A 24,830-nucleotide genomic window follows, 5' to 3' on the forward strand; every position below is an offset into this window, starting at 1 on the left:
GGCAAAGCTTAATCCTCCGTCGGATCGATCCTGAGTCCGCCGCCCACCGCTCCCCCTTCGTGTAACTCACACGCGAATCCCTGCATTGCTCCGAAGGAAGCTCTCGATCATCCTAGACATGAAGTTCCCTTCCCCAAAACCCCTCTCTTTCGCGCGCGCTCGGGATTTTCTTCTCTTCCTCGTCGTATACATCCGTAAGCTGCTCGAGTCCCCTTTTCACTGCTCTTTCGATCTGGTCGTTCGCTTTCTCCTCGGTCGGATTTCAGTTGGATCCATGGCGTCAGCGCTCGCGGTGACGGACGAGCTGGTGTTGCCGCTTCGCGCGGTGGGGTACCTGGCAATGGCTGCCGAGGTCTCCTGGGACGACATGGTGGTCATCACGCAGTGCGCCTCGCTCGGTGAGCTTCGGAATCCAAACCCCTTTTTTGCTGCTATATACGGATATACGCTATGCATGGAAGGCTGTGGGTTCACGATTATGGCCCCCGGCCCCGGAACGGAATCGAATGTTGCACCTACGTCTTGTAGGATTAGGAGCTGCATGCATGTTAATACGTCTGGGTCGGGAGGGATGGGTTACAATTCTACAATCAAATCTGGGATTTGCCTTTGCTGGCTCTAATTTGGTTGATGCTTATTTATTTGGTTATTCATCATGTGCTAAGTGCTAACCACGTATAAACTTCAGCTTTTCATAAACCTGTTTCAAACCCTTGTTGTTGCCTCTTATCAGATGGGAAGTTGCCTTATGATGACTCGTCAGTTGGTGCTGTTCTATCTGTCATTAAAAATATGGAGAGCTTTGGGGATAAATTTGTTGCTGAAATTAACCGAGTGCTGCAAGCTGGGGGTATTGTGTTGGTACAGAGCTTCACACCCTCCTCTGTTCAGAAGGTAATTCATGGAACCCTTTGCTCAGTTGCTCACATCAGTTTACTGTAACGTTAACTCAGCCCAACTTGATTTTACATTTCCTCTGCAATACTAGCCAAACAATTATATCAAGCGCCAGCTACTCATTGGAGGTTTTGTTGAAGTGCAAGCTTCTGCTACAAGCTCGCGGGATAGCGTACAATCTTTTACTGTGAGTGTGTCACATTTAAGGCTGCTCCCCTAGGCTTTCTTTCTGTTACAGCGATTGCTAAATTGAATCATTTTCAGATCAGGGCAAAGAAGCCGACTTGGAGTATGGGTTCATCCTTCCCCCTGAAGAAAGCAATAAAGGCTCTTCCAAAGACTAAAATTGATGATGATGAACTGATTGATGAACACAGCCTCTTGACTGAGGACGACTTGAAGAAACCGCAACTTCCAGTTGGTATAGTCAACAAACCGTCGGACTTTGTTTACTCTTTTGTAGATACGCGTATTTCAGATTTCGGCACGGACAGATTTTATGTTATTTCGCCACTGACAGATTTTATGTTATTTCGCTAGCAGGAGATTGTGAAGTCGGAGCCACAAAGAAGGCAAGGAAGGCATGCAAGAACTGCAGTTGTGGTAGGGCTGAGGCTAAGCAGAAGGTGGAGAAATTGGGGCTCACTGCAGACCAGATCGATAACCCTGTGTCAGCTTGTGGCAGTGTAAGTAAAATCACTACCATAGACATAACATACAGTGCTACTCGTGAATCTTTTTGTGATAATCCATGCACTCAACTGACTCGCGTCACTGATTATATCTGACCTAATTCTCTAAAACCAAATTTCAGTGTGGGTTGGGCGATGCATTCAGATGCAGTGGTTGCCCATACAGAGGCCTCGCACCATTCAAGTTGGGCCAGAAGGTAATCGCTCTTTCCCGTTCATTATTCGTGGGAAGAGCTTCAGCGCACAGGTTGAAATACTTTTTGTGCAGTATACTGACCTTCTTGTTTCTGGATCGCCAGGTTACATTGTCTGATAACTTCCTTTCGGCCGACATATGACGAGTTGACGGCAGAGATCAGCCTATGGTAGGAAATACCTTATTATTCAATTTGTTCTTTCGCCGAAAGCCACGTTTCTCATGGGTCATGGTGAAAGATGCATCTTTTGTAAAAAAAAAAAGGAATTTACTAGTTCTCAGCTAGGCTGAAAATACCTTATTATTGAATTTGTTCTTTTTCTGAAAGAAACGTTTCTCATGGTGAAAGATGCATCGTTTGCAGTAAAAAAAGGAATTTGCTAGTTCTCAACTTCGTGCTCAGTTAAATCCTACATCATTTAATTTACATTGTGATTTGTGCCATAAGTTTCACATGAGTTGCAACTGAGATTTGATGACATCATCTAACTGAGTCGACTGAGAAATAGTTAAACCCAAAAAGAAAGGTTGTGTTTGGACTAGCTTGTGTAGTCGTGTTTTTTTAAACGGAATGCCTTAGCTTATCTCAGCCACGAATGGCAACAAATATTAGACATACAAAAGTTGACATTACAACAAAGAGCATCATAACTCAGAACACGGCTAGGGGGCTCATGGGTCCAATTATACGAACTTTTCTTAACTCAAAACAAGACCTAGCTGGTGTGTGAGCCACTCCATTTGCATCTCTACGGTGATAAGAAAAATCGACTTTCCCTATTACATTAATGTAATTCACACAATCTGCATAAACAACAGCAATTTAGAATAATTGATGAGTTAGAAGAGAGGGAAACTGAAAAAAGAGGTTTGCCTTCTCATATGTAAGAGATGATCTCTTGGCTAAGATAAGATATTTTTGCCATTGTACGAGATCACCTTCTCTTACACATATGTTTTTGTGTTTAATTTTAACAATTGGGAGCATGCAAACAATATTTGCTTGAGATAAAATAAGAGGTAATCATTGTATGCTATGTTTTTCGTCTTGTCTAAGTGACATGAATCAAGATTTTTTTTTTATCTTATCAACCATTTACATGCCTTTATCCAGACTGTACATTAGGCCCACTTGATAGAGCCAGTTAGTGGTATGTTGTATGTTGGTGCAGCACCTCGGCTGCACCTTCCTCTTCCTCAGTCGCACGAACGAACGGAGGGAGACAATGGAGTGGAGACACAGTATTTTCCCAGCCGGCGCACGAACGCCGCCGTGGGCGCACAGACGCCCTACTATTCTTCCTCTTCATCTCACATACATGGAGGTACTCACACACACACGCTGTACAGCCCAGGGGAGCTCTTGCAGCGTCCAGGGGAACTCTCTCCGGCGCCCAGCTGAGCCACACTCAGCACACACGGAAGCTACACCTCTAGACTACATCTTCCTCATCCCTGGCTTTTCACTACACACATAGGAGCCTCTTTAAATAGCCTCACACACGCACCTAGTAGCCAAGCAACAAGCTGCCCTGATCGTGCGCCACTCACGCACTAAGTTGGGTCACGAACACATGACTACTTCACACGTACACATGCAGCTAACAACTAACTCAGCTATTCTTCTGGCTGGCCGCACCGTCCGGCTCCACGAATCTTGCGACTCAAGATTATTGTTGGGGGGATGACCGGCGGTATGCCAAAGGCATGCCAAACCGGATGGTTTGAGCCATCAGTATACCGGTTAAATGTTCATGCCGGAGTCTAAGATAGGCGTTTGGCTGAACAGGCTAAGCCGGTATCCTCAGAGGAGGGATACCGGAACCGGATAGAAAAGGTACCGGGCCACCGGAAAGAAGAGCTTGTCGGCAAGACTGGTCAAAGATCCTCTCCAGAGCTAGAAGACAAAGATGAGCTAAGCAAAGTAGCTTTAAACGAAGGACTGACGATAAAGAAGAAGATGACGAAGAAAGAAGCCGGAGGACGTCAGCCTCCCTGATTAAAGAGGACCCCGGTGTCATCTATGATTAAAGTAGCTTTGTAAAGTAGCTTTATAAAGTAGTTTGTCTAGTCAAAGATGCCATTAGGGTTTCTTGTCCTGTAAGCCACCCTCTCCCCTATATAAGGAGAGGGGGCAGCCCTCCTTACGGGCACGTAGAGACGCACGACAGTAGGAGGAAGGCACGAAGCACAAACCTGTAACTTGTGAGAATCAATGAAGATAGTGATCTAGAGCGAGTTCGTCCTTGTGTCTTTCTTCTTCAACCTCTGGCCTTGGCCAAGTTCTTGAGGAAACCATCCGGAAGTTCGTCCCATCAGATCGCAAACCCTCCCCCGAATCCTCTAGCGTCCATTCGGCCCCAATCTAAGCCATCCTATGGCATCTGTCTGTTCACCACGACGACAGTTGGCGCCCACCGTGGGGCCTGAAGTGGCGCTTGAAGGAGTTCACATTCGGGCGGGCATCCTCGAGGTCGCCGGCGAGCGTACGGTGTCCGCGCTCGTGCAGCGCATCTACGCCATGGATTTCATCAACGACAACGCGGGCTGCTTCGCCAACGGCGGCGTCTTCCCCAAGAACGGCCGCATCATCGAGTTTGGCAGCCACCGCGTCTACTTCGGCACCGTCCCTGTGCGCCAGCGCCTCTCGCCGGTGCTGGTGGCACCGGACCCGCCAAGATGGCTCTGTGCTGGCCGCGCCGCCGGCAGCGTCGAGGTAATAATGACCGGTGTGGTTGGTGCAGGAAAAGAGGCTGTGGGTGAAGGTACTGGTCGTGCGGTTTCGACCCGTGCGGCCAAGCCACCGCTGGAGCGCGACGCAGGCGCAGCGGGAGCATCATCCGCACCACCGGAAACACCGCTCCAAGCGGCGATGAACGTCATCGCCACCCCCATCGCGCAGAACATCGATCCGGCGGTGGCTCAGGCGGAGCTGGAGGCGCAGCGCCAAAAGGTGCTCGAGAGCGGCAAGGACATCATCCGGGCGCAGCGCGAGCTGAACCTAACCCTACGTGAGTACAACGCTGCCCATGGCTTTGCTTCTGTTAGCGCGCATGCCGCTAGGATGCCGGAAAACCGGCTAAAAGCTCGCAACCTAGATCAGGATTTACGCAAAGAAATTCATGCCGGCAAAAGTACCTCTGCATCTGTTAGCATCGTGGAAAAACCTAAGTACAGTAGCCCGGATAAAACAATAAAAGCTGCTAAAGCTGCAGTAGAGTTGTGCGAGTCGCTTTCCGGAGATGCTTTGGCAAAACAGCAAGAGCGCGTTAGAGAGCTGCTGGAAACTATCGAGCAGCAGAATGCTGAGCAGCTGGCTAAGCTGAACAAGGCCGCGGCCTCAAAATCCGCGCGTTCGACAAGGAATGCCGGAAGCAAGTCCCATGGGCAGGCATCGTCCCCCCATCCGGACAGAAGAAGAGAAAAAGAAATGAACGCACAGCAGATGACTGTGTATGATCCGGTTCTTGCCGGAAAGCAACAAGCCGGGCAACATGATGCCGGTAGAAAAAGCCAAGGGGCAGAACGAGGCTACGCCAGAGGAGGCTATGCCGGAAACAATCATGCCGGTAGATACGAAACCGGGCAAAATTATCGACCTGCAAGGGCAGCGTATGATGAGGAGGAAATAGATCCCCCGAGGTACCGGCAGGCAAGGGCCGCGGTACCGGAATGTTATGATGAGGCTGATTCTGCAAGACCGGTAGCTTTCCGGAACCCATTGGGAGAGCGCCTGGGAGAGAGATACCTACCGGAACGGGATGCAAGACACCGTCTGGATAGAGTGTACTTGTCAGAAATGATCGAGGAGGAAGGTCCTCCAGGCCCAAAATGCTTTGGCCCAAGGATCATGAAAGAAAAACCACCAGTGCGCAACTTTACGTTGCCCCGTGACACAAAAACATACGATGGCACCACAAAGCCGGAAGACTGGCTCGCGGATTACGTGACCGCAGTATACGTCGCAGGCGGTGGAGGAACCGTAGCAGGAGGAGGAAATCGGCGTTGGGCCGTGAGGATCATACCATCGTTTTTGGTTGGACCGGCAAGAATCTGGCTAAACAACTTGCCGGCAGGAAGCATAAATGGCTGGCTGGATTTTGAGGAGGCTTTTGTGAGGACAAGAACATCCGGTTGGATTTGTGCTCAGTGGCACACCCACAAGGCAACGGCCAAGTGGAAAGAATGAATGCTTTGGTACTTTCCGGTATCAAACCTAGACTCATTGATGCAGTGGAAAAGTCACCGGGATGTTGGCTCGATGAGCTACCGTCAGTATTGTGGAGTATAAGAACAACTCCAAACAGGTCTACCGGATACACTCCTTTCTTCATGGTTTATGGCGCAGAAGCGGTCATACCGACTGACATCATTCATGATTCACCAAGGGTACAGCTCTATACTGAGCAAGAGGTCAAAGAGGCCAGAGAAAATGATGTGGACTTGCTAGAAGAAGCAAGAGAGCTAGCTTTGGCAAGAACAGCCATTTACCAGCAAAACCTCAGACGCTATCATAACCGGAAGGTTAGCCCGAGAGTTTTCCGGGAAGGAGATCTCGTACTTCGCCTAGTGCAGCGCACTGAAGGCCAGCATAAGCTTTTGCCACCATGGGAAGGTCCCTTCATTGTAAGCAAGGTGCTTCACAATGACGCATATTACTTGATCGATGCACAGGAATGGAAAAAAGGAAAGGCGGACAGGTCCGGAGAGGAGAGCAAGCGTCCATGGAACGTAGCTCTGTTGCGTCCTTTCTACTCTTGAAGTTGTGGCGTAAGAAGTTCCTTTTTGTACCTTATATGCTATGAATAAAAGATGCCGGAACCTTGAATGAATCTCGGGGGCTACCCCAATAAGGTCGCATGTAACTTGTTTATTTTTTTCAGTTTACCGGTTGCTTATTGAACGTTTTTTCTTTCCGGTTTAGTAGTGTGCTAAATCCTACCGGAGTCTTCGACTCTGCTGCTGTCCGCAACCCGGCTTCATGGCAAGCAAGATAAACCGGTAGGGAATAAGCACACGAACTGTGGAGAGGGAGAGCAGGAAAGAACAATCCGGAAAATTTAACAAACCCCGGTTAAACCGGTTTTTTGCAAAATTTCGAAGTTATTTCTAAGTTCAAGAAAATGCTTGTTTGGTGAAAGAACCTTGTGCTCATACGCCAAAGAACGCCCAGAGAAGGCAGGCAGAGCCAAGGCAAAAGAACCAAGTATGCATCGAATTGGATGCGGAAACAATTTAGAAATCTTTGCGGTGCAAGATAAAAGCAAAACTAGAAGCAAAAGTGCTAAGGCAAACTTAAGATAATTAGCTACCGGTATAACTTACCGGCATAAAATGTTGTGTGGCAACCAAAAGCGAGCTTAAAAGTTTTACATCATACACCCCGGCATACCGGGGTCAAATTTAACAAGTTCTGTTATAAGACAAGCAGGAGCGGATAAATTGTTCAGGCGACGGGGGCATCAGGCGGAGCAGCACCAGTCTCGGTGTCTTCAGGGGGAGCAGCGCTAGCCTCGGGAGCTTCCGGCGGCACATCCTCAGCGGCCTCATCCTCATCTCCTTCTTCTTCTTCCTCATCGCTGAGGTAGTCTTTGACACCAGGAGGAGGAGGGATGAAGGTGCGAACCTCGGCGTACTCCGCAAGCCGGTAGGCCCGGTCCTGCTGCTTCGCGGTAAGCGCCGGATCCGTGTCGGTGGGAGCATCTTGGCGAACGCCTTGAAGTGCATCCAGATCCAGATCCGGGTACCAGGAGCATGCGGAGCGCAGCGCCGTGTCCGCTCCGGCATGAGCCGCGGAGCATTGCCACTCGCGAATCCGGCGCCCGGCATCCTTGAGCCGGTGGGAGGTAAGCGTGATGTTTACCGGCATCTCCTCCTCAGGCCATAGCACCTTGAAGAGCTGGATGGCAGCATCCGGTAGGTCGCCAAGAAGCCGGTCGACGGAGCGCATGTGTTGGACTCGCGCGGAGAGGGCGACCAGATAGTCGTACCCGTCCCAGTGCGCGTCCATGTTGGGAAATTCCCGCGCCACCCGATCCTCCATCACCTTCTTCACGGCGTGGGCCTGGGAGTCCGGGAAATGCTCTACAGGAGGAAGGAAAAAGCATAAACACAAAATACCGGAAAAAAGTATGTCGGAAGAACAAGGAACAAGGATACATTTTCAAAAGGAGAAAGCTTATAAGCGAAAGAAGGGACAAGGCAGGGGCTTACGGAGAGCCAGCGCATCAATCTTCATAACCAACCGATCATATTCCCTGTGATCAGTGGTCATGGTATCAATGAGGCGCTCCGCTGCCTTCCGCGCCTTCCTTTCCTCCTCCAGCTCTGCCGTCAATACGGTGTTGGAGTTCGTGGAGTCCTCCACGACCTCCGCCAACCTGGCCTCAGCTGCGACCCGGGCATCCTTGAGGGCTTGCTCATGCTGGAGTGCGGCTTGCATAGCCTGTTCCTTTAGCTCCCTCGAGGCGGTCTTCTGGGCGTCCAGTGCCTCGTGGTGCTCCTTGATGAGCTGCTCTTTCTCGCCTAAGTACCGGAAAGAAAGGTTTTAGCAAGCGACAATAGATAAAATGAAAAAAGAACGGGTTAGCCGGAAAAGAAAGGGTGGTACCTTGAAGCTTGGCAACCTGGGCCTTAAGGGCCTCGATGGTAGCCTCCGGAACAACTGTTAAGCAAAAAAGATGTGTGAATATCAAAGAAGAAAACATTCCGGTGAAAAGATGCTGGAGAAAAAGAAACAAAACAAACCTTGGCAGTGGCTGTGGGCCTCGGCAAGGTCCCGATGCTCCCACAGAAGCTCCTCAAAGAGTTGCTTCCGGGCGTCCGCAGTGCTCTGTTCAAAGGAAGATGGTTGTGAGAAAGAAAGAAGCAAAGATCTTAACCTGAAACCCGGGGACTGGCACGCATGGTTTCGCGCGTTTCTAGTTGAAGTTTCGCGCTAAAAGCTACGCTCTCAACACGAAACTCGGGGACTGGGAGGACAGACAAGATCCGGAAAAAAAAGAAACCGGCATCAACAAAATTACAAGAGGTTTAGCGAAACTTACCACCACGTTGCTGGTGGCATCGTACCATGCACTGTCAAACTCTTTCACGGCACGTTTAAGCCGCGTGAAGTGTTCTTCAGTGCACCGAGGCCCGGCAGGGTCTGGCGCTGGAAGGCGGTCCTTCCCCAGGCCGCGGGTAGATGCAGAGATATCCGCATCGTTCCACTTCTGGGCGTAGGGAAGAAGGTGCCCCAGGTCCTTGCCCGCGCGATTCAGCGCAACGATCCGGCCTAGGACGCCGGAAGGTTTGTCCTCGACAGCAGCAGCAGCTGGGCCGACGTGCAGCACCACGGACCGAGAGCCGCCTGAGGCGTCGCCCTCCACGGCCTTGCCACGGGAAGCCCCGGGCTTGAGGAATTTGGTGATCTTGGGGGTCTCTGGCGGCGCCGTTCGCTTGGCCACGGAAGGTCCTTGGCTTGGCGGCGGTGTCGGCGTGGTCCCGGTCAGAGGAGAAGATACCGGCGCGGAGGTTTCCGGCGCGGTGGGGGAAGAGCTCGGCTGCTTCTTCTTTTTCTTCGGGGGAGGAGGAACCAAAGGTTCCGCCTGCCCGGCATCTGTCTTGTCGGCGCCGATGTTGCTGGCGCCGGTGTCTTGGGCTTCTGGAGGGGAGGTGAAGTCCTCCTCCGCGCGGTGATCAGGAGGTGTAGGGGCCGCGCACCCCGAAATTGTAGCGCCTCCCGGAGGGGAGGCAGAGGTGTTGCCGGCACCAGATGGTGCCGGACTTGAGTGAGGAGGAGGAGTTGAGGTCCTTGCGGAGCCGGCAGAGCCCTCCGGCCTCGAGCCAAGCTCAAGCGCAGGGCTGAAAGAGAGAAAAAAGAGAGCGAATTGGAAAAAAGCAACCGGAAAAGAACTCAGTGGAAACAAAGAGAGCATAAAAAGAGATGAAGAACTTACCCGGAAGAAACCGGCATCCGCTTTTGCTTGTAGCGCTTCGTGCTCACCTGCTTCCCTCCCATGACTTCTGTCCGAGGGCGTTTGGCAGGAGGAGCATGGCTAGAGCCGGCGCCAGCAGCTGGAGGATCATTCTTCTGGCCTTCGGCCGTCAGTTTGTCCAAGAACTCATCCCCAACTTCGGCCTGTAGAGGAGCCACATGCTCATGAACCTGTGGGTTGATGTTGGCTGAGGGAATGTCTACAGAACAGAAATAACAAAACAGTATGAGAAAACGAACAGAAAAGCTACCTCAAGCAAGATCAAGTCATCAGACGAACCAGCTGGTTCCGGCGGAGACTTGCCGAGGCGAGAGGCTGGAGTCCGGCCCATCCTCAGATCTAGCCAGTGAATGACAGGATCCGGATCGTACTTGTCCAAAGGCCTCTTCCGGCAAGGGCCTCGTCGGTCTGAATCAATCCGGGGGAAGCGGGCCCTAGCCTGGAAACAAAGGAAAAAAGGGGGATTAGTCGCAAGTATGAAGGTTACCGGTATTACGACCCGAGCCGCGCAATTTCTTACTTCTTGGGACGGAGGATTTCTGGAGCTGAGAGGGCAAAGGCCCCACTCCCAGTCGTCCGGCATGTCCGTTTGGCAGATTTGGCTAGCCTTCAGGACCACATCCGCCTTGCTCAAGGGCAGGCCGGTGATCTTGGTGGGATCACCGGGGCCGTACATCTCACTAATCTTGTGAGCGCGCTGCCGAAGGGGAAGCACCCGGCGGCAGATGAAGGCGCGGATGATATCGTCGGAGCAAATGTTGGTGTCCTTCATCAACTTCAACATGAAGCGTACCACCCGGTTCGTCTCGTTGTGATCCGTACCAGGGTTGTAGTGCCAGTTGATCTTGGCGGGCGGCGCCGGGTTGAACGCCGGCAAGTTGATGAGGTCGGTGGCGCTCTTGTTCTTCACATAGAAGAACGTTGTCTGCCACAACCGGCAAGACTCGAGGCCGTTAAACTTAAAAAAGGGGCTCCCTTGGCGGGAGCCGATGATACAAGACCCGCATTGAACGGGGGGTTTGGGCTTGGGAATGTCCTTGCCCTGGACCGAATTGATCCGGAGAGAGAAAAAGCGGGCAAACGTCTCGCGAGCGGGACGGACGCCAATGTAGCCCTCCATGAAGGCCACAAAACAAGAAAGATAAAAGACGGCATTGCCGGGAAGGTGGTGAGGTTGGAGTCGATAGAAGTCAAGGAATTGGCGAAAGAAGTCGGAGGCAGGAAGGCCGAAGCCACGCTCAAAATGAGCAAGGAAAACAACGACCTCACCGGGTTCGAGCACCGGTTCGATCTCGTCACCTGGAAGGCGGCAAATGACTCCTTCCGGAATCCTCCTAGACCGGTAGAGCCAGTCGATCTCAAACTGAGTCACGTCGGAACCCCTCCAGGCTCCGCGTGTCTTACCGGAAGGATCCCTTCCGGAGGCCCGGCTAGATGTGCCGGCCTCTTGATCTCGGCTAGACGCCAGATCCATCCGGGCCAGATCTTCAGTTAGCCCATCGGAGGTGCTGCTGCCTTGGTTACTAGAGGTGGCAGCGGGGAGAGACCCTTCGCTAGACATATGGATCTAGGCGACACCGGAATCTATCGAAAAACAGTTTTCCCCAAAGAGACCCTCGCGCGAAGATCTACGAGTAAGAGGAAAAGCGAAATAAAGAAGGGATAAATACTCTACCACCCCCAAGATCTGAAATGCAAGAAGAAAAGAGGTAGAGGCGCATCGGGCCTAACCTGAGGCGGCGGAGTCGCAGAAGAAGAAGTTCGCCGGAGAGACGGTGAGCCTGCGGCCGGCGAAGAAGTCCGTCGACGGCGAGGTGAGGAAGAACTTGAGGAAGCACGAATGCAGCGGACGCGGTGAGGGCGCTGCAGAGGGTTCCCGCACGACGAAGTCCGGCGGAAGTGCGGCGTGAGTTCGCCGGGCGACGGAGCTCGAGCAAGCGACGGCGGACGGAGAACGGCGCAGGCGCAGAGGCGAGGAGCACTGTGCGCGAGGAAGTGGAGAATGCGAGAAAAGGAAGAAGAGCGGCGGTTGTGCTTATAAAGAAGAAAGGAGGTGAGCTGAAAACCGCCGGGCCGCGGCGGTTCGCCTCGCGGCCCGCGACGGTTCGCACCATGGGCCGCCACGTGGCGAGGAGGTACACGCGAGAAAATAGGAGGCCACACGGGGGTGCACACAAGATACCAAGTGGCCAGTGGGATCCGCGGTGGCGCATTTAATGAGCGCGCAGAAGCCGAAGGGAAGTGACCCCTGACACTGGCGCGTCAGTCGCAGTGCGCATGTCTCTGTCACGCGCGGGGCCCAAGATATTCTCAACTTCGCCGAGGAAGTGTTTAATGACTAAGGTACCGGAAGAAAAGATACCGGAGAAAGACTTGAAAAGAAAGATAATGGAAATCCGGGCAAAGATGCCGGATCCAAGCCCAAAGCCGGATGGGTTAAACCGGTATCAAAAGACATGAGAACCTGGCATGGTCTGTTGGATAGAATCCGCCAGACTATACCAGCTTCGGGGACTAATGTTGGGGGATGACCCCCGGTATGCCAAAGGCATGCCAAACCGGATGGTTTGAGCCATCAGTATACCGGTTAAATGTTCATGCCGGAGTCTAAGATAGGCGTTTGGCTGAACAGGCTAAGCCGGTATCCTCAGAGGAGGGATACCGGAACCGGATAGAAAAGGTACCGGGCCACCGGAAAGAAGAGCTTGTCGGCAAGACTGGTCAAAGATCCTCTCCAGAGCTAGAAGACAAAGATGAGCTAAGCAAAGTAGCTTTAAACGAAGGGCTGACGATAAAGAAGAAGATGACGAAGAAAGAAGCCGGAGGACGTCAGCCTCCCTGATTAAAGAGGACCCCGGTGTCATCTATGATTAAAGTAGTTTTATAAAGTAGCTTTATAAAGTAGTTTGTCTAGTCAAAGATGCCATTAGGGTTTCTTGCCCTGTAAGCCACCCTCTCCCCTATATAAGGAGAGGGGGCAGCCCTCCTTACGGGCACGTAGAGACGCACGACAGTAGGAGGAAGGCACGAAGCACAAACCTGTAACTTGTGAGAATCAATGAAGATAGTGATCTAGAGCGAGTTCTTCCTTGTGTCTTTCTTCTTCAACCTCTGGCCTTGGCCAAGTTCTTGAGGAAACCATCCGGAAGTTCGTCCCATCAGATCGCAAACCCTCCCCCGAATCCTCTAGCGTCCATTCGGCCCCAATCTAAGCCATCCTATGGCATCTGTCTGTTCACCACGACGACAATTATGGCTAACATTGTATGCACGTTACCAATACGTTTTTTGTTCAGTTTTTTATACATTTTGACTAATCGTGAAATCATGCCCATATATATCTACTCATTCGACTGGCTACTCGTAAGCATAACATTATCTCAATCCATCGATAACCTTGGAGGCGCATGTTCTACGATCTCAACTTACGGATGGTGTCAGTTTAATTTGCTTTATGATACTATACATAGATTATACAACAGGCATGATGCATGATAAGTAGTTTAATCCGAGGTCAGCGATAATTACAAGAAACTGCAATGCTACCATCATAGTCAAAGAGAATTTGTTACCACTTACTCGATTGGAACCAAGTTAACACTACTCTTCCATACAAGAAAAAGATACCGACGCTTCAGTGTTAGAGCCTTAGAGCAAGTACAATAAGTCCTAGTCAGCTAACTATAAGGATTAAAATAATATATTATTGCTTAGTTGGAGGAGAGAGAGGAGGAGAGAGAAGGATAGTGGGCTCTTATGCAAGAGCCAGCTCTAGCACGTGCTCCTAGGCACTTTGTGAGAGTGAAAGGTGGGTCATACATTGATAAAGGTGAGTACATTTTTATAGTTCACTATTGTATATGTTGGCTCTAAATTGACTATACATGACATGGCACTTGGCTTATAGCCAGCAGCTGGCTACACTATTGGAATTGCTCTTAGAGGTAATTAGTACTTGACTAAGTCAGAGATAGTTATAGGTGATCGTGTCCATCATGGAGCTGAGGTCCATATCCATGGAAGCGCATGTGCCATGATCCCAGCCTGGCTATACCTTCACTTAGCAAACATGATCCGAGCTAACTGAAGGTGTCAGTTCTGCGCTTGATTTCTCTATGATACAGAATCTGCACGACAACTAGTTTAATCTCATGCTAGTTAGTGCTGCAATCGACAGCTGCTCTTGGTGTTGGTGCCCAAGTCAAACGAGCTAGCTAGCCCGAGTTACCGTTCAGGCGCTTAACACTTGATACTGTACCAACTTGGTGTACTCTAGTAGAACCTGCGATCGATCTAAAGAATAGCTAAGCATGGAAGCTAAGTACTGAAAACTAAGTAGGAGTACATTAAGATACTCAGCAGCAAGCACATGCAACGATGCAACGATTATGTACACGACCGGTCTACAGTATGCCAGTATTGCCGGCCGATCGGTGCTAGTCAAAATTCAGTGGCCGGGATAGCTAGCTGCTGCTGTACATCTCGGTCGATCATGGAGCTGACCAGCTCTCCCGCTTCGGCTCGGCTCGGGCCGGCGGTGCTCCGGTTTCTCGCCGTCGTAGCCCTGCTGACCATCGCAGTTGTCGTGGCAACGTCGAGACAGCTCCTGCCCATCATCAGCTGGTATGCATCGGCACAGCGGCGAGCTGCTACAGGTGGTGGTGCGAGGTGCGTCATGTTCAACTTCGGGACTCCAACTCCGACACCGGAGGCCTCGCCGCCGGCGCGGGGTTCCGGCTGCACAGGCCCTTCGGCCGCCGCTTCTTCGGCAGGCCCAGCGGCCGGTTCTCCGACGGCCGCCTCTACATCGACTTCCTCTGTACGAGCGAACTCAGGCACATCATGCATGCACTATCTGTACATTGGCTTGTTCGCTATCGGTTCCGTAGTTTGAAACTTTGAATGTGAACTGGATACTGGATAGTGCAGACGACTGATCACTCGAATTCATATTTGCATGGATCTAGGCGAGAGTCTGGGGCTGGATCACCTGAGCCCGTACCTGGAGTCGTCGGGCGTGTCCTTCAGTCACGGGGCCAACTTCGCCGCCGCCGGCGCGGCCACGGCGCAGACCGTGGACTCCGGGCAGTTCAGCCTGCCGACGCAGCTCCGCCAGTTCAGGCACTTCAAGGCCCGCACGGCCAAGCTCCTCCCGCTAGGTACGAACTTTCAATCTTTCATGAGCCCGAGCTCCTTACATGTCGGTAGTCGGTCTGAAATCTGAATGTGCTGGAAGTCTGGAATGCACTCTGTATGCAGGTCTCGGGTCCGGCATCACGGAGGATGAATTCCAACATGCTCTCTACTCGTTCGACGTCGGCCAGAATGACATCTCTCTCGCCTTCACCGCCAACCTCACGCAAGAACGCATCCTGCAGGCCGTCGTCCCGGCCATCGCCGCGAGGATCAAGAACGCCGTCAAGGTGAGACTTGAGCTGCTGCTACGTACTGTACTCCAAAATTCACATTGCCAGCATCAGAATGAGCATGTCTTAGCTGCTCATCGGTCGCGCAGAAGGTGTACGAGGCCGGCGGGCGCAAGTTCGTGCTCTACGACACGGGGCCGTTCGGGTGCCTTCCCAGCACGCTGTCGCAGCTCGGGACACGTCGTGGAAGCGGCGGCGGCGACGGCGAGGAGGAGGAGGAGGTCGACGACGTGGGGTGCCTCGCCCGCCACAACGCCGCCGCCGAGGCCCTCAACGCGCGCCTGCGCTTTCTCCGGCGCGACCTTGCCGCGGAGCTTCCCGGCGCGACGGTCGTCGGCGTGGACATGTACGCCATCAAGTACGGCCTCGTCGCCAACCACACGGCGCACGGGTTCAGCAGCCCGCTGACGGCGTGCTGCGGCGCCGGCGGGCCGCCATACAACTACCAGCCCGGGGCGGCGTGCGGGACCAGCAAGGCGAAGGCTTGCCCGGAGACGGACGGCGATAGGTACATCAGCTGGGACGGGGTGCACTATACGGAGGCGGCGAACCGGATCGTTGCCGATAAGATACTGTCCTCAGAGCACAACACCCCTCGGCTTCCTCTGCAGCAGCTCTGCAACCAGAATACATAGCTGACAGCGAAGTCTGAAACAAATTCTCATACACAACTGATGATTTTTACTACTGTGGCAGCTCAGAACATGCATCGCATTGCCAAGTGAGGAGCAGACCTTCAGTAAACCAGAATGAGACATGTAAAAGCTTATTGTTCTCTCCACCCTTCCCTTACCCCCAAAGATGAGTTGCATGGAGCAATGCGTTTGCAGCAACCAACTAAGATTCTAGTGCACATTAACAGTTTGCTTCCTTACAACAAAACATCAACAGTTTACTGTTTACAACCGATCCTGATTTATCTAACTTTTATTACTGACGGGAGTTACACAATCATTGTAAATTACAGGATTCCACCTACTTGTATACCACCTGAGTACACCCAATAATTAATAGCTACACATAATTTTACAGGAGAAGCCGAGTAGCCATAATCTGCAATACGTCATATAGTGAGCATCCATAGTGTTGGACAGATCAGCATAGGGGAACTCAGAACTCCACAGAGCGACGATCGATCCTTGGTCACTCGCGCGGCCTAGCGAGCCAGAGAGAACTCAGAGCACGCAAACGCGAAAAGTAGTCATGTATAGCTAGGAGAGCGCGGGAGGCCTGTCGGATCGTCAGAATTCGCTGCATTTGATGCAAGGTCTGCTGTCGCAGGTTGTCAGCCTGATAGATATGGAAACAAAAATTCTCATGAGTCTCAAATTAGGTCAAACCAAATGAGAACTGATTAAAGCTATCCGAAAAACACGGTGGTCAAAATGCTGAAGTATCACGTCTGCAAGAATTGCAAGGAAAAAGGCTTGCCTGGCGAAGAAAATTTTCAAGCGTTCCAAGCTTGCCCATGGCCATAGCCATCTGACCCATGTAGTTTGCCACGTTTCCTGAAGAACCAGAGGAACCGAGCGATCCAGCCAAAGTATCTGCCAAGGATTGCTGCAATGCTTCCATCCCCTGTGACAGGGCATCCTCCGCCTGCTGGGAAGATTGCTGGAGGTTGGTTAATCCAGCCAACTGTGTCTCGGTTAGCGGCTCAAGGTGATTCGCCAGGAGCTGAAATTTTATATCGTACCGAGATATCAGTAAATATTACATGTCGGGTAAGGGCATTGAATTTACAACAAACCTAAGATTTCACACTTCACTCACCTTTAAAAGCTCAGATGGACGGAAACCCCCAAGCCAAAGGAAGCACCTTTCGGCAGGTGTCTTCCACATGCCTGACAGTATATGAAACACATCAGCCTTGGCAGCTACGCCTTTGACCTTGAATATTTCATCATAATGTGCCATTATCCCATCTACAATAAGGCGCAGGTCACTGTCACTTGCATGAGCATTAACTGCAGTCCTCAACTCGTTGATTTGCTTATTTTGGTCCTCAAGCCATCTAGTGTATTCTATGTCAAAAGTCATTGCCCCTGCAAAGATAAGTTTATTGCTCAGATAAACTTCTAACATAGATTGACATCACATACTATTGAACATCACGTAACAAAGAGTGCCGCTGCAAACATTTATGGGCACATATGGAAATTTGGAAAAGGAAATACCATTTCCACTCATGGCATGGGTTTGGTCTCCTGAGCTAGAAATGAAGATTCCCTACAAATAAATATACAGCATTAATCTTAATTACAGTAAAAGCATACCCTACTGCAAAAAAATATCGCAACCAACATTCAGCCAGTAAAGATTTACCTGCTGGCGAGCTTTCTGGAGCTCCTGCTCTAGTTGTGCAAGCTTCAGCTTACTGCTTTCAAGCTGTTGCACATATGACTTCAAACAAATACAAAAACATTATTACTGGCTCAGACCAAATGAACAATCAAGTAGTCATCATTGAGTGGAAACTATAAATACTACTCCCTCCGTCCCATGATATAAGATGTTATTACAACAAATATAGGAGTATAGCGGTTGTAATAACATCTTATATTATGAGACGGAGGGAGTAACACACAAGGCTCATGCATGAAGAATTCAGCTATTTTTTCGAAAACAGGAATACCCCCCTGGCCTCAATGGCTAGTTTATACAATTCAATTACCTATGCAGAGACAACTAAGAATTCATTTAAGTCCTATATACTGAGACACATGAAGTAGTGCCTGACAATATGACATGTTATTTGTCCCTTAATGCAATGTGCAATTTTATTACACAACAAGAAAATTATAACCGGAAAATAAAACGGAGGCATGGTGGCACATAGAACTACAGTGAAGAAACACTCAGTTCAGTTCATCAACACAACTACAAACAGCTCTGCACAGAACCTCCAAACTCCTTAATTCTGTAAGTATAACTGATGCCTTTCCTTTATAAGCATACTCTCAAATTACACAGAACTAGCTTGAATCAGGTTAAGTTACTAAATTAATTTAAGTAAAAAAAAGGAAAATTCCTTACATCAGAGAACAAACGACAAATAAGGGCAAGATTTATAATGATACCTTTTTCCTCAGCCGACTTTTCCTTGCCGCCTCGCGATTTTGAGCAAGACGACGCAGTGTCTATCGGATGGCAAATACGGCAAGCAATTAATAACATAAAAACACGCAAGAATACACAACAACAGCAACGTACAAGAAAAGTAACAGGAATATCACCTTTTGGTCCAAAGGTTTGTCGGACCTGTCAGACCTATCTGAAGAATTAGAAGCCATGATTGCCCCACTTTGTCCGTGTTCTAGCTGCAAGTAGTTAAGAACTTGAGCATTTTTGGGGTATCACTTGGCAGTGAATTCATACTGAGTAAGTAAAGCAGACTAAGAACTGCAAGTTTCTTTGATAACTTTGGCATATTTGGAATATCGGTCGGCAGTTGGTACATATGAACAGGTGAAACAGCATGTGAATCTAGGTTAAAGGGGGTTGTTTCTAACGAATATTTCATTACAACGAAAATACATATTGGGTCATGGTACTAGCAGAGGATGATATCAAATCCACTCATTTGTGCTATAAGATCAGCAGGTTATATAGTCATTTAAGTAATACATCATCTTTGCTGCGCAACAATCGTGTGATACATTTGGAATACGTGAAGCAATCAATCCTAATGGACCACCGTTTTTATGGCAAGCAACAAATGCGGCATCTCATGGAAAACTCTCTGCTTTCCGCTACCTGCCAACCACCCTCTCTCTGCTCAGAAAAGTATCCCCTCTCATAGTCTCACTCATCTCTCTTGACAACGGTGATGGGGGGCGCGGAGGTGACCGGAGTAGCGAGGAGGTGCACAACAAGGCAACGTTGAAGGGGAGACGGTGCAAATATGTGGTCATCGTCGCGGATCCAGCTCCGCAGTCTGCTTCTTGCCGCACTGCTAAATAGCGGTAGTGTGGCACGCGGTTTATGTCATATCGGCTGCGGGTGGCGGCAACACCGGAGGCTACGACAATTCGTCAGGACGAAAGCTGCCAAAAAAACCTCATGTATCCATTGCGTAGCGCTTGGTGGCCAGAAAGATTACTTGAGATATGTACGCGACATCTTCATCAACCAGACAAAAGCTAGATTCGTATACTTGCATATCTATTTAACTTTTTCATCTATTTGTTTAGTAGCAGATCGATTGACCTTCTGCCGAATCTATCAGCTTGCTACAGAATCCAGGAACTTTTTTTTTTCTCAAATGAAGTTGCTAAGGAAGGTCTGCACATTTGGGTTTTCTTGCTGACATTTGAGCGTTTTATTTAGTTTTGAATTCTTTGAAATTTCAGTTGATGGATCTTCTCTTGCACCAGTGAGATGCATCGCAGAGGCATTTCGGCCGTCAAGATGCCTCGATTGATTGCAAGCTCTGTATTTTTACTAAGGCTTCTCCAGAATTTGTCTCCATTGATTGCACAGTTTTTTGTTAGCTTGGATAGCTTGCTTAGTGATTATATTCACAAAGCTCCCTGTGTGAATTATTAATGAATTCCTGAAGATTCTTGTGGTCACAAATCATTGTTCTGTTGAAAACATCTAAAATGGCAGTCGTCTATTATTAACTGGGGTACCATGAAGATTCTGGGATTCATTTGGTCGTATTGACTGGTCTTTGAAAATGGGTTGGCATTATTGGGCCATGAAGATCGTCATCAGCTACTATATGAATAATGGATGCATCTCCTCGTCGATGTTTTGACTTGATATCTGCACATTTCTTGCACCATGATGCTTATTTCATATTAAGTGGGATACTGAATAATGTTGCTTTTCAAAATTCAAAGACCTACATTATGTCTTGCCTTGAAAATTGTATTCAGACCGGAGAAGCATATTGAGTGTTGATTTCGAATTGCCTTTTTATGTGTTGATAAAGTGGATTGCATTATGAGAATAGATTCTTGTATTTTTATTCTTCCTAAATATTTGGTAACTATTTGTACTGAGCATATCATGAAATCTTCGCAATAACCAAATGAAACTCCAAATATAGAAAAATAATTGATGCCAATTTGAAAACTAGAATTTATAATTGACCAAGGAAAGCTGTCGAGTGGGTTTTCATTTTATTTATTTTTTATTTTCTGATTCCTCTTCATGTCCAAGGTTAAATTTACTTTGTACAATATTTAAAACATAAATACAAAAAACCTGAAATTATAATTTATTTTTTACAGTTTTAGGATGCCCAGAATTTGCAGTGACGATTCCTTCAAATAATGGTACTCCCTCCACCCTAAATACGTGTCGCAGGTTAGCCTACATTTTGCCTAAATCTACGACCTGTATTTAGGGCTGGAGGGAGTAGTATTAGAACACAATAAATTATGAAATGTGTGAAAAAATTGTTGGCAGCCTTCACAATTATTAATAGATGTATCTTATAGTCATACTGGAACAAGTCTCCCCAGAGCTATATTATTTATGGTGGCCCTATGTGGACCCGTTGAGCTAATAAGTGTGAGCAATTAGCAATATACACCAAACTAAACATGGGACTGGAATGCACTTACACCCTGGGGGGTATGAATACATTGCTAATCTCGAAGCAGCCAACAGTTTGGATGCCATCCTCTGCTAGTACCATAACCCGAAAGTCCAGATCGTTCAGTACAATCGTTATAGTACACGGAAATGTCTCCAGCAGTTTACTTAAGGTTATCAACTCTGTCGTTGAGCTTTAGAAATCAATTCCAATCACAGTGTGATTTACAGTTCAAATGCTAACCCGATACCGAACTATACGTGGGACTGAAATGCGCTATACACTCTGGGGGGTATGAATACATTGCGAATCTCGAAGCAGCAACAGTTTGGATGTCATCCTCTCCTAGTACCATGACCCAAAAAAATCCGGGACGTTCATTACAACCATTTTAGTGTGATTCACAGTTCAAACGCTAACACGACGCTGAGCATAACAGTTATCCATTTGCCTCTAGAAAACGGTGCAGGTAAAGACACAGGTGCTTGCTTAAATAGTTGAGTTCAACTGGAAGCTTGTGTAGAAAAGAAGAGGGAGGAAACGGTTAAACCCATAAAATAAAGAAAAGAACAACGAGTACCCTGTGGTTCTTGCCGTCGTGGTCTACAACAATTGAGTTGTCAGTCCTCGAGCTCGCATCTGCCATCACCGGGCCTGAGCGGAGCACATTCACCAGGAGACAGCAAATCTCTTTGCTGTTTGCTCCCCCCTTGTTAACAGCAAGGCGGTGCGCCCAGCCCTGTGTTGTGTGAGACCAATCGCTGCCCGAACCTATACATGACCGACAGCGAAGCAAAGTTGGACGAATTAGTAACAGGAAAACAGTAGCTGCATACGCGTAGGGGTATAGTACAGTATGTGTGTGTGTACTTACTTCTCGCTGATCCAAGTCAGTGGCGGCTCGGGGTTTTGCTACAGCCGTATGGTCTGCAAAAGAGATAGGCGTGTTACTTAGTAGGAAGTAGGCAAGGCAATCCAAATAATTAGGCTGTCGGAACGACCGAACAAGACTATGCACATTTATGCACTTGCGCCGATCTGAAACCCTACAGGCAGGCAGGCTGGTGGCTAATCTCCCTGGAGGGCCACAGAAGAAGTAGTTTGCACAGTGGCAGTGCTGCTTACTAATTACTACTCCCCTCTGTGCCACCGGAGTAAACGCACACAAATCCAGCCATTAGAAACCCATCTCCAGGCAGGCTTGTTCGTGACTACCCAGCCATGATTCATCCGCCGTTTTGGTACAGCAACAGCAGGTAGGTACACCAACTATCCTGATCCGAAACAGCAGAGCTAACCGAAAGCAGTAGCAGGAAGGGGGTGTGGAGCTGAAATCGGGGAGCGTACCGCGTGGGATCGGCGGTGGCGTCCGGAGCTGGGCTCGGCGTGGCGCCGGCGGGGCGCGGGCATGGTCAGGTCAGCCCTCGGCTCCGCCCAGTCCGTCTGTGGTGGGTGGGGAGCTTCGGAACTCAGCAACCGGATCGACGACGGCTTGTCCCTCGAGGCTGGCGGCGCGTCGTCGCTCCGGCTCGCGGGCGTGGCGGATTTGGTGGGGGAAGGTTCGAGAAGGTGTTTCTGGTGGTGGTGGTGGTGGACTAGTGGAGGCGGAGCGGAGCGGAGGAGGGGAAGGCGCCAACAAAGGGGACGGCGGCTGGCGTGGTCGCGGCGCACGGCTCGACGTGTCGCTGACGTGTGGGGACCGCGGGGACGCGTGGCGTGGGCGTGGATCTGGGGCCGCGCGCGGTGGCGTCAGTGTGCGGGGCCCACGTGCTTTGCTTGCCTCACCAACCCTGTCCTCGTCCTCACCCTCGTCACGTCTTTGACTTCTCCACCTCAAAACGGAGGAGGAAGCTACGGCGCTATCCGCGAGGGTTGAACTTGCTGCCGATTTACCGTGGTCCACGGCTCGACGATCAACACGTGATTACTACAGTGAAAATGATTAGCTTTGTGAATTTGCTCTAGGGGATTTCAGGTGTTACCAAACTCGTGTATGGCTTCTTTGGATTAAGAGCATCTCCAGTCGCGTCCCCCAAAGCGTCCCCCAAAGGGATTTGGGGCGCGCCGGACAAAAAAAAGCGTTCCAGCCGCGTCCCCCAAAGCCCATTTTTGTCCGGCGCGGCCCGATACGGTGTCCGGCGCCCCGAGCCCATCCCCGTCCCACAGGGGACGCTCCGGGGACGCCGGACACAACGAAAAGCGAGGCCAACCGACGCGGGCCCGACCCGTCAGCGGCACGGAAGGCTAAAACCCCGTCGCCTACCTTTGGTCAAGCGACGTTAATGGCGTCCCTGTTTTCCCAGGCGACGCGAGGACGCGTCTCGTCGTGCATGGCCGCGTGGCCGTCGCGCCGGAGTTATTGCGTGCAACCACCCACCGCCGGCTGTTTTAAGACGCCTGCGATTATCGCCGCTCATAATCCTTCTCGTCGCCGCCGCCTCCCACCTCCCGGATCCTCTCCCTCGCCGCTCAAAAAATGTCGAGCTCGTCCTCCCGCAAGATCGCCGCGGCGAACGGCCGGACGCGGCGGCCTCACCGTGGCGGAGCGTGGGCGGCGCCACCACGCCGGTATCCGATCCGCCGGACATGCGGCTGCCAGCGGCGGCGGGCGGAAGATGGCCATGAACGGCATTGGCGTTCCGCCGCCGCCGAAGCCGAAGACGGACCAATGGAGGGACGCCATCAAGGCCGTCGGGCTCAACTCACCGCCGAGGAGCGGGCGGATCCGACATGGGCGGCCAAGGACAACGACGGCCCCGGTGGGTCACGTACTTCAAGGCCAAGTACGACGTCGAGATGCACGGCACCACCGGCCTCATCGGCGGGCCCAACGGTGGAACAGGGGAAGGCCGCGCCCGTTGCAGGGCGTTCGGGCGCACCCTCGAGAACGTCATCCGCGGCCTCCGCAACGGCGCTCCAAGGCGGAGATGCCGTCGTCGCCGCCGCCGTCTCCTCAATGGCAGCCGAGGAGGACGACGTGCTCGTCCTCCTCGCACTCTTCTTCCGCGGGACCGGCGCGATCGACGCCGTCCTCGTCGTACCGGTCGGCGCCCTACACCGTCCCCAAACGGGAGGTCAAGGAGGAGCCGGCGACGCCCGTCAACACGAGGCGTGGCGGTAGCGGCAGCGGGCGGCAGCAAGGGAGGCGCGGCGGCGCCCTCCTCATCCCGAAGCCGGAGGTGAAGGAGGAGCCGGAGGAAGCGTCGCGGCGGCGCTGGCGGCGGAGTACGAGCGGCGGCAGCAGCTCATCGCCGGCGGCCGACGACCCCGAGGACTGCCCAGGGCTGCGGGCGGCGTTCTTGGCGTCCATGGACGACAAGGACGCCTGGAGGGGCGACCTGGACGCGGCGATCGCCATGTCCATCCGCGACTCCGGCAAGCCGCTGGTGGACCTCACCGACGACGGCGAGGCAGGACCAAGCGGCTTGGTGAAGGACGAGCCCGTCGACGAGCGCGTCAAGCAGGAGGTCATCACCGACGAGATGTACAACTTCCAGCAATACTACGACGCCTCCGGCCGCCGCAAGTGGTTCTAGATTAGGTTTAGTTTTAAAGTTAGTCAAATTTCGTTCGAATCTATGTAAGTTTGGACGAATCTAATCGAATCTAGTTAAGTTTAAAATTTGCGAAATTTTGTTTGGGGGACGCGACTGGGGAGCGACGTCCCCCAAACGCGGTACGAACGAAACACGTCCCCCAAACGCTCAATCCGGCGCGGTTTGGGGGACGGTTTGGGGGACGCGACTGGAGATGCTCTAAGGATGCCAATTTTACCCACGGGAACGGCTACCCGCGGGTACCGTGCCCACGCGGGCAGGATATGGTTATACTTTTATGCCCATGGATAGTACCCATACCCTGCCCATCAAGTCATGGGTAGGGCACGGGTATAGCATCGTACCCACGGGCATACCCATACCCTGCCTGTTTATTGTCAATTTCTTACGTGACCATCAACTTTTGTTAACTTATGAATTAGAATACGAGAATGTGACTTCTTATATTATGTTAATTGTTATGTACTCAAGTACGTGTAATTGAGTTAAGATAATTAATTTTTTTAATCAAATTTGTTATCGATAAATGTAAAAT

General features: G+C 50.8%; 4 protein-coding genes across 5 annotated transcripts; 2 read left to right on the forward strand and 2 right to left on the reverse strand.

Moving 5' to 3' along the window:
* Positions 1–271: 271 nt before the first annotated feature.
* Positions 272–14,921, forward strand: LOC127331435 (anamorsin homolog). 2 transcript variants are annotated; one of them, XM_051357606.2, is made up of 9 exons: positions 272–398; positions 734–894; positions 989–1,084; positions 1,162–1,318; positions 1,438–1,583; positions 1,712–1,786; positions 1,889–1,954; positions 14,327–14,583; positions 14,732–14,921. In XM_051357606.2, the coding sequence occupies exons 1-7, from the start codon at positions 275–277 to the stop codon at positions 1,925–1,927; spliced, it is 798 nt and encodes a 265-aa protein (XP_051213566.2). In that variant the 5' UTR covers positions 272–274; the 3' UTR covers positions 1,928–1,954; positions 14,327–14,583; positions 14,732–14,921. The 2 variants fall into 2 exon arrangements, with proteins under 2 accessions (XP_051213566.2, XP_051213567.2); XM_051357607.2 differs by having other exon boundaries at positions 290–398; positions 1,441–1,583.
* LOC127328274 (uncharacterized) lies at positions 6,931–9,787 on the reverse strand. The gene is made up of 5 exons (XM_051354885.2): positions 9,726–9,787; positions 8,533–8,666; positions 8,396–8,449; positions 7,999–8,310; positions 6,931–7,869 (listed from the first exon to the last, which is right to left on the reverse strand). The coding sequence occupies exons 1-5, from the start codon at positions 9,785–9,787 to the stop codon at positions 7,232–7,234; spliced, it is 1,200 nt and encodes a 399-aa protein (XP_051210845.2). The 3' UTR covers positions 6,931–7,231.
* LOC127328275 (GDSL esterase/lipase At1g09390-like) lies at positions 14,257–16,031 on the forward strand. Its single transcript, XM_071825267.1, has 5 exons — positions 14,257–14,387; positions 14,420–14,599; positions 14,694–14,923; positions 15,024–15,187; positions 15,280–16,031. Exons 1-5 carry the CDS (start codon positions 14,257–14,259, stop codon positions 15,823–15,825), a joined length of 1,251 nt encoding a protein of 416 aa, XP_071681368.1. The 3' UTR covers positions 15,826–16,031.
* An 8-nt stretch (positions 16,032–16,039) lies between these two features.
* On the reverse strand, positions 16,040–22,357 carry LOC127331434 (transcription factor TGA2.1). Its single transcript, XM_051357605.2, has 10 exons — positions 22,086–22,357; positions 21,613–21,665; positions 21,319–21,509; positions 18,427–18,510; positions 18,271–18,330; positions 17,516–17,593; positions 17,368–17,419; positions 16,964–17,235; positions 16,622–16,867; positions 16,040–16,480 (listed from the first exon to the last, which is right to left on the reverse strand). The coding sequence occupies exons 3-10, from the start codon at positions 21,382–21,384 to the stop codon at positions 16,334–16,336; spliced, it is 1,005 nt and encodes a 334-aa protein (XP_051213565.1). The 5' UTR covers positions 21,385–21,509; positions 21,613–21,665; positions 22,086–22,357; the 3' UTR covers positions 16,040–16,333.
* Positions 22,358–24,830: the final 2,473 nt, after the last annotated feature.

This window comes from Lolium perenne, chromosome 2, assembly GCF_019359855.2.
Source record: "Lolium perenne isolate Kyuss_39 chromosome 2, Kyuss_2.0, whole genome shotgun sequence".
Lineage (NCBI taxonomy): Eukaryota > Viridiplantae > Streptophyta > Magnoliopsida > Poales > Poaceae > Lolium > Lolium perenne.

What these genes read in the sequence shown, in the direction of transcription:
- LOC127328274 (XM_051354885.2), bottom strand. Translation starts at nt 9,787, where the DNA reads ATGGGAGGGAAGCAGGTGAGCACGAAGCGCTACAAGCAAAAGCGGATG. An exon ending in CGGATGCCGGTTTCTTCCGG is followed by an intron (nt 8,667 to 9,725) that starts GTAAGTTCTTCA and finishes CCCGGGTTTCAG; the next exon opens with GTTAAGATCTTTGCTTCTTT. An exon ending in GATTGATGCGCTGGCTCTCC is followed by an intron (nt 7,870 to 7,998) that starts GTAAGCCCCTGC and finishes TTCCTCCTGTAG; the next exon opens with AGCATTTCCCGGACTCCCAG.
- LOC127331434 (XM_051357605.2), bottom strand. Translation starts at nt 21,384, where the DNA reads ATGGCAGATGCGAGCTCGAGGACTGACAACTCAATTGTTGTAGACCAC. An exon ending in ACGACGGCAAGAACCACAGG is followed by an intron (nt 18,511 to 21,318) that starts GTACTCGTTGTT and finishes AACTACTTGCAG; the next exon opens with CTAGAACACGGACAAAGTGG. An exon ending in TCCAGAAAGCTCGCCAGCAG is followed by an intron (nt 17,420 to 17,515) that starts GTAAATCTTTAC and finishes ATTTATTTGTAG; the next exon opens with GGAATCTTCATTTCTAGCTC.
- LOC127331435 (XM_051357606.2), top strand. Translation starts at nt 275, where the DNA reads ATGGCGTCAGCGCTCGCGGTGACGGACGAGCTGGTGTTGCCGCTTCGC. An exon ending in CACGCAGTGCGCCTCGCTCG is followed by an intron (nt 399 to 733) that starts GTGAGCTTCGGA and finishes GCCTCTTATCAG; the next exon opens with ATGGGAAGTTGCCTTATGAT. An exon ending in CTGTGTCAGCTTGTGGCAGT is followed by an intron (nt 1,584 to 1,711) that starts GTAAGTAAAATC and finishes ACCAAATTTCAG; the next exon opens with TGTGGGTTGGGCGATGCATT.
- LOC127328275 (XM_071825267.1), top strand. Translation starts at nt 14,257, where the DNA reads ATGGAGCTGACCAGCTCTCCCGCTTCGGCTCGGCTCGGGCCGGCGGTG. An exon ending in CTCCTGCCCATCATCAGCTG is followed by an intron (nt 14,388 to 14,419) that starts GTATGCATCGGC and finishes GAGCTGCTACAG; the next exon opens with GTGGTGGTGCGAGGTGCGTC. An exon ending in GGATCAAGAACGCCGTCAAG is followed by an intron (nt 15,188 to 15,279) that starts GTGAGACTTGAG and finishes TCGGTCGCGCAG; the next exon opens with AAGGTGTACGAGGCCGGCGG.